At 42.9% G+C, this 18,743-nt stretch overlaps 1 protein-coding gene across 3 annotated transcripts in view; it reads right to left on the reverse strand.

The window, feature by feature from the left end:
• prrt2.S (proline-rich transmembrane protein 2 S homeolog) overlaps positions 1–16,777 on the reverse strand; it is a 36,269-nt gene extending 19,492 nt beyond the window's left edge. Inside the window, exons 1-3 of one of the 3 annotated variants that reach the window (XM_041578678.1) lie at positions 16,723–16,777; positions 7,852–8,373; positions 6,546–6,678 (exon numbers count right to left, since the gene is read on the reverse strand). In XM_041578678.1, the coding sequence (XP_041434612.1) occupies positions 6,546–6,678; positions 7,852–8,274 (556 nt within the window). In that variant the 5' untranslated portion in view covers positions 8,275–8,373; positions 16,723–16,777. Of the gene's footprint in view, positions 1–6,545; positions 6,679–7,851; positions 8,374–10,454; positions 10,643–16,722 lie in introns of those variants that run through there. The other 2 variants (XM_041578676.1, XM_041578677.1) reach the window with 2 other exon arrangements.
• Between the last annotated feature and the right edge of the window lie 1,966 nt (positions 16,778–18,743).

The raw sequence follows: 18,743 nt of genomic DNA on the forward strand, positions 1-18,743 counted from the left end.
TTGCCTGGCAACACTACATGATATTTTCATTATTTTCAAACATTTTCATTTTTTGGCTGTTCCTTTAAGGAGCATCTGTCAGTCTCCAGTATAAAGAATCAGATATTCTCTAGGGACTGGGATACAGACTTAGCAAATCAGACTTCAGGTCCTTCTCAGGCTTTATCTTAATTAACGTTCCCATGGTAACAGTGATCCCGGCTCTAACTGTACTGAGTTGCTCTTTAGTAATCGACATGTTCATTTATTTAGACGCAAAGTGTTCACAGTGAAGCCGTCACCCAAATTAGGCCGAGGCAGGTTATTGCTCCATTGATTTCTCTAGTAATAGATTGAAACCTGACAGACTGACCATCCGCATTTGCCTCCCAGGAGCAAAATCATCAGCGGGTTTTCTACTGTTTCTATTTACAACACATTATCAAAGGCTTTTCTACAAATAAACTCACATCAAATACACACAGTGCTCATTCTCTGGTACTCTACTAACAACTGAAATGATATCTCTCTGTGCATGTTATGAGCAGGCTGTTCCTGCTGAATTGTGCTTAGTACAGGGAATACCTATGTACCATAGTTTTATGGGATCTCTCTGTACAGACTATAAGCAAACTTAGGGGCTGTTCCTGCTGAATTGTGCTTAGTACAGGGAATACCTATGCTGCCATAGTTTTATGGGATCTCTCTGTACAGACTATGAGCAAACTTAGGGACTGTTCCTGCTGAATTGTGCTTATTACAGGGAATACCTATGCTGCCATAGTTTTATGGGATCTCTCTGTACAGACTATGAGCAAACTTAGGGACTGTTCCTGCTGAATTGTGCTTAGTACAGATGAATACCTATGTGCCATAGTTTTATGGGATCTCTCTGTACAGACTATGAGCAAACTTAGGGACTGTTCCTGCTGAATTGTGCTTAGTACAGGGAATACCTATGTACCATAGTTTTATGGGATCTCTCTGTACAGACTATGAGCAAACTTAGGGGACTGTTCCTGCTGAATTGTGCTTAGTACAGGGAATACCTATGTGCCATAGTTTTATGGGATCTCTCTGTACAGACTATGAGCAAACTTAGGGGACTGTTCCTGCTGAATTGTGCTTAGTACAGGGAATACCTATGCTGCCATAGTTTTATGGGATCTCTCTGTACAGACTATGAGCAAACTCAGGGGACTGTTCCTGCTGAATTGTGCTTAGTACAGGGAATACCTATGCTGCCATTGTTTTATGGGATCTCTCTGTACAGACAATGAGCAAACTTAGGGGCTGTTCCTGCTGAATTGTGCTTAGTACAGGGAATACCTATGCTGCCATAGTTTTATGGGATCTCTCTGTACAGACTATGAGCAAACTTAGGGGCTGTTCCTGCTGAATTGTGCTTAGTACAGGGAATACCTATGTACCATAGTTTTATGGGATCTCTCTGTACAGACTATCAGCAAACTTAGGGACTGTTCCTGCTGAATTGTGCTTAGTACAGGGAATACCTATGCTGCCATAGTTTTATGGGATCTCTCTGAACAGACTATGAGCAAACTTAGGGGCTGTTCCTGCTGAATTGTGCTTAGTACAGGATTCTATGCAGGCACAATAATATTCTGTAATCAAACGTTAGGACTATGAAAGTCTTAAATGTTTGCTAATGTATGTATAAGATTAAATAAACAAGTGTATTAAGGCCCATGAAGGTACCGGCACAATTATTTATGTTACTGAGCTTCATATGTTTAAGTATGTGAAGAGAAGAATCCACAAGCTCAGCACATTTACAATATCACATTGTGTGTATATATATATATATATATATATTGTTAGAATTGGGTGTAAGTACAAATGAGATGGGGTTAGTTGTGTATTGTATCAGCCAGTAGGAAGAAGACCCCATAACATACCTCCCAACATTTTTGAAGCAAAATAAATTTTCGCACATAGAACAGCGACATTTTGACCACACCCCTTTCAGTGGCCACACCCCCTAATTACCGTGTTCATTTTACAAAATTTGGCAGGTTATGAAAGTTTGAAAATAATTCTCCTTATCTAAACTGTTTATATGTGTCTCAAAATTGTTACAAAGTATCTTATTTGCACCTGTTAGCTGTTCTGGGCTCTCTGCTAAAAGCCAATTAAGTGAGAAACTTTGTTTCTTTTTCTGGCTGTTCAGTGCAGAGAAAAGAGGGACTTTCCAGTACAAATGAGGGACTGCGGGTTGAGCTGTCAAAAGAGGGACTGTCCCTCCGAAAAAGGGACAGTTGGGAGGTCTGCCACATTCATGGGGCCCAGGTCTGCTTCTTCTGTAGGGGGGGCCTATGGGTGACCTGCAATTTTGGCTGGGTAGAGTGGGGGTCTCAAAAAATGGGGGGGGGGCCCTAACATTGCACCACATTTTATACATAAAGAAAGAGAATAATGTCAGAAGTATTAAGAGAATTACGTGAGGATGAAGTGGGGAGCACAGGGAGGAGCAGTAAAATAAAAGGAGGGGAATGAAGGAAGAAGTGGAGATAAAGAAAGGAGGGAGAAGCTGGAGCCAGAGATGAGACGAGAGGGAAGAGGACCAATAATAAGAGAATACGTGGGTGAGGTAGAGAGGAAGAGAATTGGGAGTAGTGGCAAATCAATGCAGAATGAAGATCTACTAAATGTCAGCAATAGAGGGAGAGGGAGAGAGACCATAACGAGAATTAGAGAGAATGAAATGAATAGGAAGGTCCATGAGAGAGAAGTGGTTTTCATGAGTGAAGACATGAGAGGAAAAGAGACAATTTGTGAATATGAGGAAATATAAAAATAACAGTAGGATGGTAGTGAGAATTGTTCTGAGAGAAGAAGAGGGACTGAGGCCAGAGATCAGGGAGAATAAGAGGGAGAATAAGATGAAATACAGACTAGGGAGGAAGCAGGAGAGAATGAGGGACTGAGGACAGAATTACAGACACAGATCAGGAGATATTTACAGTAATAGGAAAAAGAGAAAAGAAGATGAAATGGAAGAAAGACATAGAAGGGAGGAAAAAAACAATAGGAGTAAGAGATCAGGGAAGAAGAAATCAAAAATCAGTGATAAAGGAGAGGATAAGACAAAAGCTGCACAGTGAAATGGCTGGAGGTAATAGAGTAACAATTATAAGATACTCGCAGTAGAAAGAGTCAGTAAGAAAGAGTTCCCTTGAGTAAAGCCGAGTACTTGCCATGGATCACTAACTACTGTCACCAGACTATCCTGACTATTGCTTGGCTCCCACACTGACATACTGACAGGCTGAGAGGGACAGACAGACAGACAGACAGACAGCAGTGTCTCAGCCTGACTAATGAACTCTGGGACAGATCTGTTACTGTCTCCTTCCATTCTCTCTATTGTATTCACTGCATACACACTGCACATACACTGCACACACACTGCACACACTGCACACACTGCACATACACTGCACACACACTGCACACACTGCACACACTGCACACACTGCACATACACTGCACACACACACTGCACACACACACTGCACCTACACTGCACCTACACTGCACCTACACTGCACCTACACTGCACCTACACACTGCACACACTGCACATACACACTGCACCTACACTGCACATACACACTGCACCTACACTGCACGCACACACTGCACACACACTGCACCTACACTGCACCTACACTGCACACACACTGCACACACACTGCACCTACACCGCACGCACACACTGCACACACACTGCACCTACACTGCACCTACACTGCACACACACTGCACACACACTGCACCTACACCGCACGCACACACTGCACACACACTGCACCTACACTGCACACCCACTGCACACACACTGCACCTACACCGCACGCACACACTGCACACACACTGCACCTACACTGCACCTACACTGCACACCCACTGCACACACACTGCACCTACACTGCACCTACACTGCACACACACTGCACACACACACTGCACCTACACTGCACCTAAACTGCACACACACACACAGACAGATCCCCTGGCCTGAGTCCTTCTCTTTGGCTATAGTTTAAGTTTTCTGTAGCCCGTCACTCCTGATCCTTCTTAATGCCAGTCTGGTTATGATTTATTTCTTTTACACTGTTTCATTGATGTGGGTTTGTGTGTTATGGACACGTAGCATTGTTGCTCATTTGTGTCAGTTAAGGTAACACAAATTTCATAACATTATGTGTGTGGGATTGCTAATACACTGTGATACCAAGTGTGTGGCACCTTGTGACTGAGTACTTGTTTAACGTGGCACCATGTGAATTAGAGAATACTCAATGTGGCACCATGTGAATTAGAGAATACTCAATGTGGCACCATGTGAATTAGAGAATACTCAATGTGGCACCTTGTGAATTAGAGAATACTCAATGTGGCACCTTGTGAATTAGAGAATACTCAATGTGGCACCATGAGAATTAGAGAATACTCAATGTGGCACCATGTGAATTAGAGAATACTCAATGTGGCACCATGTGAATTAGAGAATACTCAATGTGGCACCTTGTGAATTAGAGAATACTCAATGTGGCACCATGAGAATTAGAGAATACTCAATGTGGCACCATGTGAATTAGAGAATACTCAATGTGGCACCATGTGAATTAGAGAATACTCAATGTGGCACCATGTGAATTAGAGAATACTCAATGTGGCACCATGTGAATTAGAGAATACTCAATGTGGCACCATGTGAATTAGAGAATACTCAATGTGGCACCTTGTGAATTAGAGAATACTCAATGTGGCACCATGAGAATTAGAGAATACTCAATGTGGCACCTTGTGAATTAGAGAATACTCAATGTGGCACCATGAGAATTAGAGAATACTCAATGTGGCACCATGTGAATTAGAGAATACTCAATGTGGCACCATGTGAATTAGAGAATACTCAATGTGGCACCATGAGAATTAGAGAATACTCAATGTGGCACCATGTGAATTAGAGAATACTCAATGTGGCACCATGAGAATTAGAGAATACTCAATGTGGCACCATGTGAATTAGAGAATACTCAATGTGGCACCATGTGAATTAGAGAATACTCAATGTGGCACCATGTGAATTAGAGAATACTCAATGTGGCACCTTGTGAATTAGAGAATACTCAATGTGGCACCATGAGAATTAGAGAATACTCAATGTGGCACCATGTGAATTAGAGAATACTCAATGTGGCACCATGTGAATTAGAGAATGCTCAATGTGGCACCATGTGAATTAGAGAATACTCAATGTGGCACCATGTGAATTAGAGAATACTCAATGTGGCACCATGTAAATTAGAGAATACTCAATGTGGCACCATGTGAATTAGAGAATACTCAATGTGGCACCATGTGAATTAGAGAATACTCAATGTGGCACCATGTGAATTAGAGAATACTCAATGTGGCACCTTGTGAATTAGAGAATACTCAATGTGGCACCATGAGAATTAGAGAATACTCAATGTGGCACCTTGTGAATTAGAGAATACTCAATGTGGCACCATGAGAATTAGAGAATACTCAATGTGGCACCATGTGAATTAGAGAATACTCAATGTGGCACCATGTGAATTAGAGAATACTCAATGTGGCACCATGTGAATTAGAGAATACTCAATGTGGCACCATGTGAATTAGAGAATACTCAATGTGGCACCATGTGAATTAGAGAATACTCAATGTGGCACCTTGTGAATTAGAGAATACTCATGTGGCACCATGAGAATTAGAGAAATACTCAATGTGGCACCTTGTGAATTAGAGAATACTCAATGTGGCACCATGAGAATTAGAGAATACTCAATGTGGCACCATGTGAATTAGAGAATACTCAATGTGGCACCATGTGAATTAGAGAATACTCAATGTGGCACCATGAGAATTAGAGAATACTCAATGTGGCACCATGTGAATTAGAGAATACTCAATGTGGCACCATGAGAATTAGAGAATACTCAATGTGGCACCATGTGAATTAGAGAATACTCAATGTGGCACCATGTGAATTAGAGAATACTCAATGTGGCACCATGTGAATTAGAGAATACTCAATGTGGCACCTTGTGAATTAGAGAATACTCAATGTGGCACCATGAGAATTAGAGAATACTCAATGTGGCACCATGTGAATTAGAGAATACTCAATGTGGCACCATGTGAATTAGAGAATACTCAATGTGGCACCTTGTGAATTAGAGAATACTCAATGTGGCACCATGAGAATTAGAGAATACTCAATGTGGCACCATGTGAATTAGAGAATACTCAATGTGGCACCATGAGAATTAGAGAATACTCAATGTGGCACCTTGTGAATTAGAGAATACTCAATGTGGCACCATGAGAATTAGAGAATACTCAATGTGGCACCATGTGAATTAGAGAATACTCAATGTGGCACCATGTGAATTAGAGAATACTCAATGTGGCACCTTGTGAATTAGAAAATACTCAATGTGGCACCATGAGAATTAGAGAATACTCTGTGCTACTTTTCTCACTGCCCAATGGACTGACAAACTTACTTCCAAAATTGATGACACAGGATAAGATGATGATCAGAACTCCTCCAACTAAAGCCACAATGCTCAGGAGTTTGGCCACACGGCCGAGCCTGAAAGCTCCATCGATGTCCCCCTGCTGCAGACTGTTACGTGACTGAAAGAGCAAAAAGTAGCGTCAATGATGTGTCTCTATAAGGAGGTTAAAGGGAAACTGTCATGGGAAAACATGTTTTTATTCAAAACCCATCAGTTAATAGTGATAATCCAGCAGAATTCTGCACTGAAATCCATTTCTCAAAAGAGCAAACAGATTTTTTTATATCTAATAAATCTGACATGGGGCTAGACTAGGGTTACCACCTGGCCGGTATTTTACTGGCCTGGCCGGTAAAAATGATGGCTGATCCCAATGTTATTAATAGGGAAAAAAGGTAAATATATAGGAAGGCCGGTATTTTTTTCTGAAAAGGTGGCAACCCTAGGCTAGACATATTGTCAGTTTCCGAGCTGCCCCAGTCATGTGACTTGTGCCTGCACTTTAGGATGGAACTGCTTTCTGGCATGCTGTTATTTCTCCTACTTAATGTAACTGAATGTGTCTCAGTGGGACCTGGATTTTACTATTGAGTGCTGTTCTTAGATCTACCAGGCAGCTGTAATCTTGTGTTAGGGAGCTGCTATCTGGTTACCTTCCCATTGTTCTTTTGTTTGAATCCCAAAATTGGAGTGCTTTTCCAGGTCTGTATCACCGGATTGGTGTCAGGTGCCTTCAGGTATCGGGCCCAATGCCCAAAATTGTATATCACAAAGCAAGAGACCTGCGGCACAACTGTTGCAATTGATTAAGTGATCAGTATTTATTCAGCTCACAAACAAAGCGGCAACGTTTCGGGCCTCCACTGGGCCCTTTATCAAGACTTCTTTTGTTTGGCTGCTGGGGGGAAAAAGGGAGGGGGGTGATATCACTCCAACTTGCAGTACAGCAGTAAAGAGTGACTGAAGTTTATCAGAGCACAAGTCACATGACTTGGGGCAGCTGGGAAACTGACAATATGTCTAGCCCCATGTCAGATTTCAAAATTGAATATAAAAAAATCTGTTTGCTCTTTTGAGAAATGGATTGCCGCCCTATTGGAAGTGGTGTCACCTGCTTCCAGCAAATACTATTCCTAATTGTAGCAGCTTGACCTTATATTGCTCACAGACTAATTGAGTGCCGTACGGGTCAGCCTGTGTTTGGCCACCTCGCTCTTCTTAGGGCCCACTCCTACCTGCCTGACTGTGTGTACTGGAAAAAGTGTAGGTAAAGGGAATCCTGATCACTCACCATGAGGGAATATGCGAAGCCCACAATGTTGACAGGCCACATTGGACAGAAGCAGGATAGGATGGCAATAAACAGATAGTCTTTGGGCTTTTCCTGGGTTGCACTGGCTGTGGCGGTAGATTCTTGTCTGCAAAGACTTGGTCTGGGTGAATTAGAGACTGGCTGTGCGAGGCGACCTTCTGAGCCACTCAAGCTGGGGGCACAAGGTCCTCCATTAGTAGCCGGCTGAGACTTCAGGTCAGTGAGGGAGGGAGATTTGGATTGGATGGTCACATGATGCTCAACCTCTGATCCAGTGGCCTCCTGTGGTGACTGTGGCTCCTCTATAACAACCACAGTAGTTGTGGAGACAGGGGCTGCAGGCTCAGGAGAAGCAGCTTGACCCTCGGGGGGTGGCCCTGTATCTGCTGGAGGTGTCGCCATGGGTATGGGAGCCAGGAGTCTGCTTGATGAGGCAGTTAAAGGACTTATTTGGGGGGATCCAAAAAAGGTTGGCTAAGGAGGGAAAGCAAGAGTTGTATTCTGTAAAAAACAGAGAAAGCAAAGGGTTAACAATGGAACCTCTGAATCAGCAGGAAATCAATAGAGGAATGGGAAATACATTCTCAGTATGGGGAACTGTATTGTCATTTTACCTGCCAACAAACATGACCAAAATGTAAACTATAACATCGACCTAATTGTTTAGATGTTACTTATCATTAAAATTCTCTAAAATAAACAGGACACTATAACAATATGTACAATTGTGACAGTTCACTTCTAATCTTCCAGTTGTTTAATTTAACATGCCCTATGTAACTCCTCCTACTGCTCCATATACCTCTCCCTATAACTCCTCCTACTGCTCCATATACCTCTCCTTATAACTCCTCCTACTGCTCCATATACCTCTCCCTATAACTCCTCCTACTGCTCCATATACCTCTCCCTACAACTCCTCCTATTGCTCCATATAACCCTCCCTATAACTCCTCCTATTGCTCCATATAACCCTCCTTATCACTCCTCCTACTGTTCAATATAACCCTCCCTATTACTCCTCCTATTGCTCCATATACCCCTACCTATAACTCCTCCTACTAATCCATATAACCCTCCCTATAACTCCTCCTATTGCTCCATATAACCCTCCCTATAACTCCTCCTATTGCTCCATATACCCCTACCTATAACTCCTCCTACTGCTCCATATAACCCTCCCTATAACTCCTCCTATTGCTCCATATAACTCTCCCAATAACTCCTCCTATTGCTCCATATAACCCTCCCTATAACTCCTCCTATTGCTCCATATAACCCTCCCTATAACTCCTCCTATTGCTCCATATAACCTTCCCTATAACTCCTCCTATTGCTCCATATAACCCTCCCTATAACTCCTCCTATTGCTCCATATAACCCTCCCTATAACTCCTCCTATTGCTCCATATAACCCTCCCTATAACTCCTCCTATTGCTCCATATAACCCTCCCTATAACTCCTCCTATTGCTCCATATACCCCTCCCTATAACTCCTCCTACTGCTCCATATAACCCTCCCTATAACTCCTTCTACTGCTCCATATAACCCTCCCTATAACTCCTCCTACTGCTCCATATAACCCTCCCTATAACTCCTCCTATTGCTCCATATAACCCTCCCTATAACTCCTCCTATTGCTCCATATAACCCTCCCTATAACTCCTCCTATTGCTCCATATAACCCTCCCTATAACTCCTCCTATTGCTCCATATAACCCTCCCTATAACTCCTCCTATTGCTCCATATATCCCTTCCTATAACTCCTCCTATTGCTCCATATTACCCTCCCTCTAACTCCTCCCACTGCTCCATATAACCCTCCTTATAACTCCTCCTATTGCTCCAGATAACTCCTCCCTCTAACTCCTCCCACTGCTCCATATAGCCACTCCCAGTGAGAATGAAGGGTGGCTGAAAGGCTGCAGAGTGCTAGAGATGACATGTAACATGAATAATGTATGAGAGAGTGAGACATACATGACACATAGTAACGCAGCGCTGGGGGTGATGTTCAGAGGGGGCAGTGTCAGTAAGTGACTCAGATTAATGGAGATTGGGGAAAGTTAATACAATAAGGACATTGCTTGGCATGATATATAGGCAAACTCATTGATTCCCGGCTGTGCAGTGTGACCCTGCAGGAAAGGGTTAATGGTGTGTGTGTGTGTGTGTGCAGGCAGTGTATACATGTGAGGTGTGAGTGTATTTCACAGCCCGTATGTTGTGTCAGTGTGTGTATAAGTGTGTATTTAGCATGTGCCCATATTGTGTGAATACCAACATGCTTTCATCCCCTCTTATCTCAGGGGTCCCCAGTCTGTGTCGGCTGCAGTACATGATCATATGTGAATCAATGTGTAAGATGTTTGTATCCGCACCCACCCACACCCTTGTGCACTCGCTACATGTATCACACCTGCACTCACATGATGCCATGAATGAAACACACATGCATTGCTGAGTATAAACATGCACAGCCACTTACATGCTGACTACAAGCGCACACACACACACAGACACATAAATACACACACACACACACCCCATTGTGTTACACAGCAGCCCACCCCACACACCTATTGTGCCAAACACGTCTCACCTCCTCTCTCTCCGCTCCTGTCCTCCCTCTCTCTCTGGCAGTTTCCAGCTATTTGGGGGGGACTGAATCCCACTGATCAACCCTCAAGGGGTTCGTCACCCACCCACCCTCAAGCAGCAGCAGCAGCAGAAATGTGTCTGACTGTGAGGAATCTGTGTCTGTATCTCACCCCCCCCCCGTCCCTTTCTCCCCTTCTCTCTCCCTCCCACCTCACTCCATCTCTCTGTCTCAGTCTTCTCAGCTGGAAACAAACACACAATCTGCCACTGTCTTCCCTGCACTTCACACAGGCGACTCCATTAGCCCTTCTACTTCCTACACTAACCCCACCTGTACTTTCTATTTCCTACACTAACCCCACCTGTACCTTCTATTTCCTACACTAACCCCACCTGTACCTTCTATTTCCTACACTAACCCCACCTGTACCTTCTATTTCCTACACTAACCCCACCTGTACTTTCTATTTCCTACACTAACCCCACCTGTACTTTCTATTTCCTACACTAACCCCATCTGTACTTTCTATTTCCTACACTAACCCCACCTGTACTTTCTATTTCCTACACTAACCCCACCTGTACTTTCTATTTCCTACACTAACCCCATCTGTACTTTCTATTTCCTACACTAACCCCACCTGTACTTTCTATTTCCTACACTAACCCCACCTGTACTTTCTATTTCCTACACTAACCCCACCTGTACTTTCTATTTCCTACACTAACCCCACCTGTACTTTCTATTTCCTACACTAACCCCATCTGTACTTTCTATTTCCTACACTAACCCCATCTGTACCTTCTATTTCCTACACTAACCCCACCTGTACTTTCTATTTCCTACACTAACCCCATCTGTACCTTCTATTTCCTACACTAACCCCATCTGTACCTTCTATTTCCTACACTAACCCCACCTGTACTTTCTATTTCCTACACTAACCCCACCTGTACTTTCTATTTCCTACACTAACCCCACCTGTACCTTCTATTTCCTACACTAACCCCACCTGTACCTTCTATTTCCCACACTAACCCCACCTGTACTTTCTATTTCCCACACTAACCCCACCTGTACCTTCTATTTCCCACACTAACCCCACCTGTACTTTCTATTTCCCACACTAACCCCACCTGTACTTTCTATTTCCCACACTAACCCCACCTGTACTTTCTATTTCCCACCACTAACCCCATCTGTACCTTCTATTTCCTACACTAACCCCACCTGTACTTCTATTTCCTACACTAACCCCACCTGTACTTTCTATTTCCTACACTAACCCCACCTGTACCTTCTATTTCCTACACTAACCCCACCTGTACTTTCTATTTCCTACACTAACCCCACCTGTACTTTCTATTTCCTACACTAACCCCACCTGTACTTTCTATTTCCTACACTAACCCCACCTGTACTTCTATTTCTTACACTAACCCCACCTGTACCTTCTATTTCCTACACTAACCCCACCTGTACTTCTATTTCCTACACTAACCCCACCTGTACTTTCTATTTCCTACACTAACCCCACCTGTACTTCTATTTCCTACACTAACCCCACCTGTACTTTCTATTTCCTACACTAACCCCACCTGTACTTTCTATTTCCTACACTAACCCCATCTGTACTTTCTATTTCCTACACTAACCCCACCTGTACCTTCTATTTCCTACACTAACCCCACCTGTACTTTCTATTTCCTACACTAACCCCACCTGTACTTTCTATTTCCTACACTAACCCCACCTGTACTTTCTATTTCCTACACTAACCCCATCTGTACCTTCTATTTCCTACACTAACCCCATCTGTACCTTCTATTTCCTACACTAACCCCACCTGTACTTTCTATTTCCTACACTAACCCCACCTGTACCTTCTATTTCCTACACTAACCCCACCTGTACCTTCTATTTCCTACACTAACCCCACCTGTACCTTCTATTTCCTACACTAACCCCACCTGTACCTTCTATTTCCTACACTAACCCCACCTGTACCTTCTATTTCCTACACTAACCCCACCTGTACCTTCTATTTCCTACACTAACCCCACCTGTACCTTCTATTTCCTACACTAACCCCACCTGTACCTTCTATTTCCCACACTAACCCCACCTGTACTTTCTATTTCCCACACTAACCCCACCTGTACTTTCTATTTCCCACACTAACCCCACCTGTACTTTCTATTTCCCACACTAACCCCACCTGTACCTTCTATTTCCCACACTAACCCCACCTGTACTTTCTATTTCCTACACTAACCCCACCTGTACTTTCTATTTCCTACACTAACCCCACCTGTACTTTCTATTTCCTACACTAACCCCACCTGTACCTTCTATTTCCTACACTAACCCCACCTGTACTTTCTATTTCCTACTATTTCTACACAACCCCACCTGTACTTCATTCTACACTAACCCCACCTGTACTTTCTATTTCCTACACTAACCCCACCTGTACCTTCTATTTCCTACACTAACCCCACCTGTACCTTCTATTTCCCACACTAACCCCACCTGTACTTTCTATTTCCCACACTAACCCCACCTGTACCTTCTATTTCCCACACTAACCCCACCTGTACTTTCTATTTCCCACACTAACCCCACCTGTACTTTCTATTTCCCACACTAACCCCATCTGTACCTTCTATTTCCTACACTAACCCCACCTGTACTTTCTATTTCCTACACTAACCCCACCTGTACTTTCTATTTCCTACACTAACCCCACCTGTACCTTCTATTTCCTACACTAACCCCACCTGTACTTTCTATTTCCTACACTAACCCCACCTGTACTTTCTATTTCCTACACTAACCCCACCTGTACTTTCTATTTCTTACACTAACCCCACCTGTACCTTCTATTTCCTACACTAACCCCACCTGTACTTTCTATTTCCTACACTAACCCCACCTGTACTTTCTATTTCCTACACTAACCCCACCTGTACCTTCTATTTCCTACACTAACCCCACCTGTACTTTCTATTTCCTACACTAACCCCATCTGTACTTTCTATTTCCTACACTAACCCCACCTGTACTTTCTATTTCCTACCACTAACCCCACCTGTACTTTCTATTTCCTACACTAACCCCACCTGTACTTTCTATTTCCTACACTAACCCCACCTGTACTTTCTATTTCCTACACTAACCCCACCTGTACTTTCTATTTCCTACACTAACCCCACCTGTACTTTCTATTTCCTACACTAACCCCACCTGTACTTTCTATTTCCTACACTAACCCCACCTGTACTTTCTATTTCCTACACTAACCCCACCTGTACTTTCTATTTCCTACACTAACCCCACCTTGTACTTTCTATTTCCTACACTAACCCCACCTGTACCTTCTATTTCCTACACTAACCCCACCTGTACTTTCTATTTCCTACACTAACCCCACCTGTACCTTCTATTTCCAACACTAACCCCACCTGTACTTTCTATTTCCTAACACTAACCCCACCTGTACTTTCTATTTCCTACACTAACCCCACCTGTACTTTCTATTTTCCAACACTAACCCCACCTGTACTTTCTATTTCCTACACTAACCCCACCTGTACCTTCTATTTCCTACACTAACCCCACCTGTACTTTCTATTTCCTACACTAACCCCACCTGTTACCTTCTATTTCCTACACTAACCCCACCTGTACCTTCTATTTCCCACACTAACCCCACCTGTACTTTCTATTTCCCACACTAACCCCACCTGTACCTTCTATTTCCCACACTAACCCCACCTGTACTTTCTATTTCCCACACTAACCCCACCTGTACTTTCTATTTCCCACACTAACCCCACCTGTACTTTCTATTTCCCACACTAACCCCATCTGTACCTTCTATTTCCTACACTAACCCCACCTGTACTTTCTATTTCCTACACTAACCACCTGTACTTTCTATTTCCTACACTAACCCCACCTGTACCTTCTATTTCCTACACTAACCCCACCTGTACTTTCTATTTCCTACACTAACCCCACCTGTACTTTCTATTTCCTACACTAACCCCACCTGTACTTTCTATTTCTTACACTAACCCCACCTGTACCTTCTATTTCCTACACTAACCCCACCTGTACTTTCTATTTCCTACACTAACCCCACCTGTACTTTCTATTTCCTACACTAACCCCACCTGTACCTTCTATTTCCTACACTAACCCCACCTGTACTTTCTATTTCCTACACTAACCCCATCTGTACTTCTATTTCCTACACTAACCCCACCTGTACTTTCTATTTCCTACACTAACCCCACCTGTACTTTCTATTTCCTACACTAACCCCACCTGTACTTTCTATTTCCTACACTAACCCACCTGTACTTTCTATTTCCTACACTAACCCCACCTGTACTTTCTATTTCCTACACTAACCCCACCTGTACTTTCTATTTCCTACACTAACCCCACCTGTACCTTCTATTTCCTACACTAACCCCACCTGTACTTTCTATTTCCTACACTAACCCCACCTGTACCTTCTATTTCCAACACTAACCCCACCTGTACTTTCTATTTCCTACACTAACCCCACCTGTACTTTCTATTTCCTACACTAACCCCACCTGTACTTTCTATTTCCAACACTAACCCCACCTGTACTTTCTATTTCCTACACTAACCCCACCTGTACCTTCTATTTCCTACACTAACCCCACCTGTACTTTCACTAGCCATACTCTCTTCTTATATCTCATCTCCATTTTATGCCCATTCCCTACCCCATTATACTAACTCTATACAACTACAGGGCTTTGCTATATCATTTTGAAACAAAATACCCTACAGCGATGAGTGAAATTTTTGGCCAATGATTCCCATAGACTCATCAGACTAATGGGTGAAAAAAATGGTCACGTATTACTATTTCGAGAAGTTTCAGCAAAGCCAAATGGGTCAGATTCACCCATCATTACTAACACCCTACACCCCAGCAGTCTGCTATTCCATTCCCAACTCCCTCTGCACTTGTGCAACATCCAAATGCAATTCCACAAAATCCAAATGCAATTCAACAAAATCCAAATGCAATTCCACAAAATCCAAATGCAATTCCACAAAATCCAAATGCAATTCCACAAAATCCAAATGAAATTCCACAAAATCCAAATGCAATTCCATAAAATCCAAATGCAATTCCACAAAATCCAAATGCAATTCCATAAAATCCAAATGCAATTCCACAAAATCCAAATGCAATTCCACAAAATCCAAATGCCAAATGAGGCTGCACTATTATTGCGTGTCCTTTGCTGGCTACAAACACAACTCAGATATCCCAGTCCCTACAAGCGTTGCCACCTGGCCAATATTTTACCAGCCTGGCCTGTAAAAATCATGGCTGATCCCAATGTTATTAATTGGGAAAAAAGATAAATATATAGGAAGGTTGGTATTTTTTTCCAGAAAAGGTGGCAACCCTATTCCCTACACTAACACCCCAATGCACTTGTACTGATGCTGCTTTTCAGGCAGATGTCGGGGCCCTTATTCGGGCAAAGAGCCTGTTTCACTCGGCCTGAAGGGGCCAAATCAGTAGCTTCAACTGTCCGTCTATGGGCAGCTTCCATTCTGATTTACTCACAGCAATGATCTAATGGCAAAAAGAAGGGAAGATGAAGAAGTGAAGGATTTGTTTGGGTAGGGTAAGACATTAGAAGTAATGGAGAGAAATAGGAGATTGAGTAGAAAATACTAAACAATAGGAGAGAGAAAGAAATGCAAAGAAAATATGAGTAGAAAGATGGGAATTGTATAGAGCAAAAGCAGCAAATAATTTAGCGAGTGGATCTTTCTGCTCTTTGTGTTTATACCTTGTGTCAGTGCACACGGAATGTATCATCCAGTCATTGCCCCCGCTACTGTCATGCCCCACTACCACCTTACTACTCCACTACCACTCCTCATACATTGCTGCTCCAAATCCACTCCTTATTGTACTGCCCAATAGCTCCCAGCCGCACAACTCCGAGTATTAACACAAATACTTCTTTTTGGCTACAACTAAGTGATCGACGCTATTGTGCTATTTCTTATCATCATACGACACGTGACGTCTAGAACCTTTTGCTGTTTTTCTTTTGCCATTCCTTCTCTGCTGCTTAAGGAAATTCCCTAATTACTGCTGCTCCTTCCCTGAATACACACCGACCCCAGTGCTGCCCCTACACTTCTCTCTTGTGCCTGAGCTTTATCCTCACTGGCAGTTCTGCAGCAGCTTTTCCTTCTCAGCTCCATCCAGCTCTCCACAACTCCTCCTGCTTCTATAATGGCTAAGCCTCTGCGCCGATACATTTTTCATGAGCCTGGAGGATCCCATGGGAGAGATTCACCATTAACCCTCACTGTGCCAAAAGAATCAGCCATGGGGTCTAGGGTTGAAGTGGAACTTTGCTATAGATAAGAAGGCCAATGTGTTACAATTATGAAGCTCCAGTCTCATCTACAGCACAGGTTTTTGAGAATAGGATAAAGATGAATTCCTTGAATCTCAGTGAATCCTCCCGGATGTGTTCACTGTCATTGTTTACTTGAACCAAATATAAAGCACAAGGTCGAAACTTGGAACTTACACTCAAAAATAATGTTGATGCAAAATCTAAAACATATGCATTTTATACTTAATGTGGCAATACAGGGGCAGATAAAATCTGGAGATATTGGTCCTTTAGACTGATTCGACATCTTAGCTGCCAATGCGTGGGGGCCTCCGACGCGTCTCGCTGATCAATATCTGGCCAACATCGGAGAGGTTTGATTTTTCTGGCGATAGAGGAGAGTATTGGCCAGTTGATGTGCTCCTCATCCCCTCAGTGCCCAGTCTCTTTATTGTAATACGAAGCCGATATCGGCGAAAGATCCGCTTGTTTGGAGACCTCACCAAAGAGCGGATCTTATATGGTGTATGGCCACCTTAAAGCATCATAGCAATTAGTTATAAACATCATTATCCCATAAAACACAATTAGAGAGAGGCCCCTCCTATAAACCATGAAAATGTTATGTCATACCATACAAGAGACTGTTTCAGAAACGAAAGACCTAAGTAATCTGTCAATATTAGTAGGTAAACAGTCCCTTAATGTACATTCCCAATTCTGTACGTTCATCAGTACACATTCAAATTTTCAAAGTAAAAAACATGAAATTTCGAAGTCATTTTTGGGTACTTCGACCATCGAATAGTCCAACTTCGATTCGCAGTTGAAAAAAAATTCAACATTTATCATGTACTGTCTCTTTAAAACTTCGACCATTCGCCAACAAAAAGCTGCCAAAGTGCTGTTTTAGCCTATGGGGGACCTCCTAGAACCTATATGGAGGCAATTGGTGGAGTTTGAGAGATCGAAGGTTTTTGGGGGAAAAAATTTGAATCGAAGGCGCTATTCCTTCAATCATACGATTCAAAGTAGCCCGAATACGGACCACTTCGACCCCCAAAAACCTTTGACCTCTATTCAATTGGTCTTTTTGAATTCAAAGTTTTTTAACTTCGACCTTTGATAAATCTTGGTAAGTGTCCTTTAGCTAATCCATGAGGCAAGGATATGAATTTTGGTAGTGCATGTTATGAATAGTGAAAAACTAACACTCAGATAATGTTCGGAAATGAAAGGCCCTCCTTTAAGGGGAGTGGCCGACGGTGAGCTTTGTCGCTCGCAATAAAACCGCACGACTGCGGGCGACAAATATCCCGAAAATATCTCTCCATTGGAAATAACGGAAAGCACCAGAGGTAAAACCAAAACATTGTTTCGTTCTTCTTCCGAAGTCACCCAAGGTTGCCTCCGGAGGAAATTTCGGGCGACTTTAGTGATTTCAGTTATTTCCAATGGAGAGGCATTTTCACGGGCTAATAAATAATGACGGACAGCAAATCTCCCCGTTGGCCACACGTGCTTACCCATATGTGGTCTAAATGCACGTGGGCTTTCAGCAAGGTGCTGTGTGGGAATATTTAGAGATTCCAGTGCTGCCTACTGGGGTCATTGGAAAACATGTTTTTTTTTCAAAACACATCAGTTAATGGTGCTGATCCAGCAGACTTTTGCACTGAAATCCATTTCTCAAAAGAGCAAACAGATTTTTTTATATTCAATTTTGAAATCTGACATGGGGCTAGACATTTTGTCAATTTCCCAGCTGCCCCTGGTCATGTGATTTGTGCCTGCACTTTAAGAGAGAAATGCTTTCTGGCAGGCTGCTGTTTTTCCTTCTCAAT

This window comes from Xenopus laevis, chromosome 9_10S, assembly GCF_017654675.1.
Source record: "Xenopus laevis strain J_2021 chromosome 9_10S, Xenopus_laevis_v10.1, whole genome shotgun sequence".
NCBI lineage: Eukaryota > Metazoa > Chordata > Amphibia > Anura > Pipidae > Xenopus > Xenopus laevis.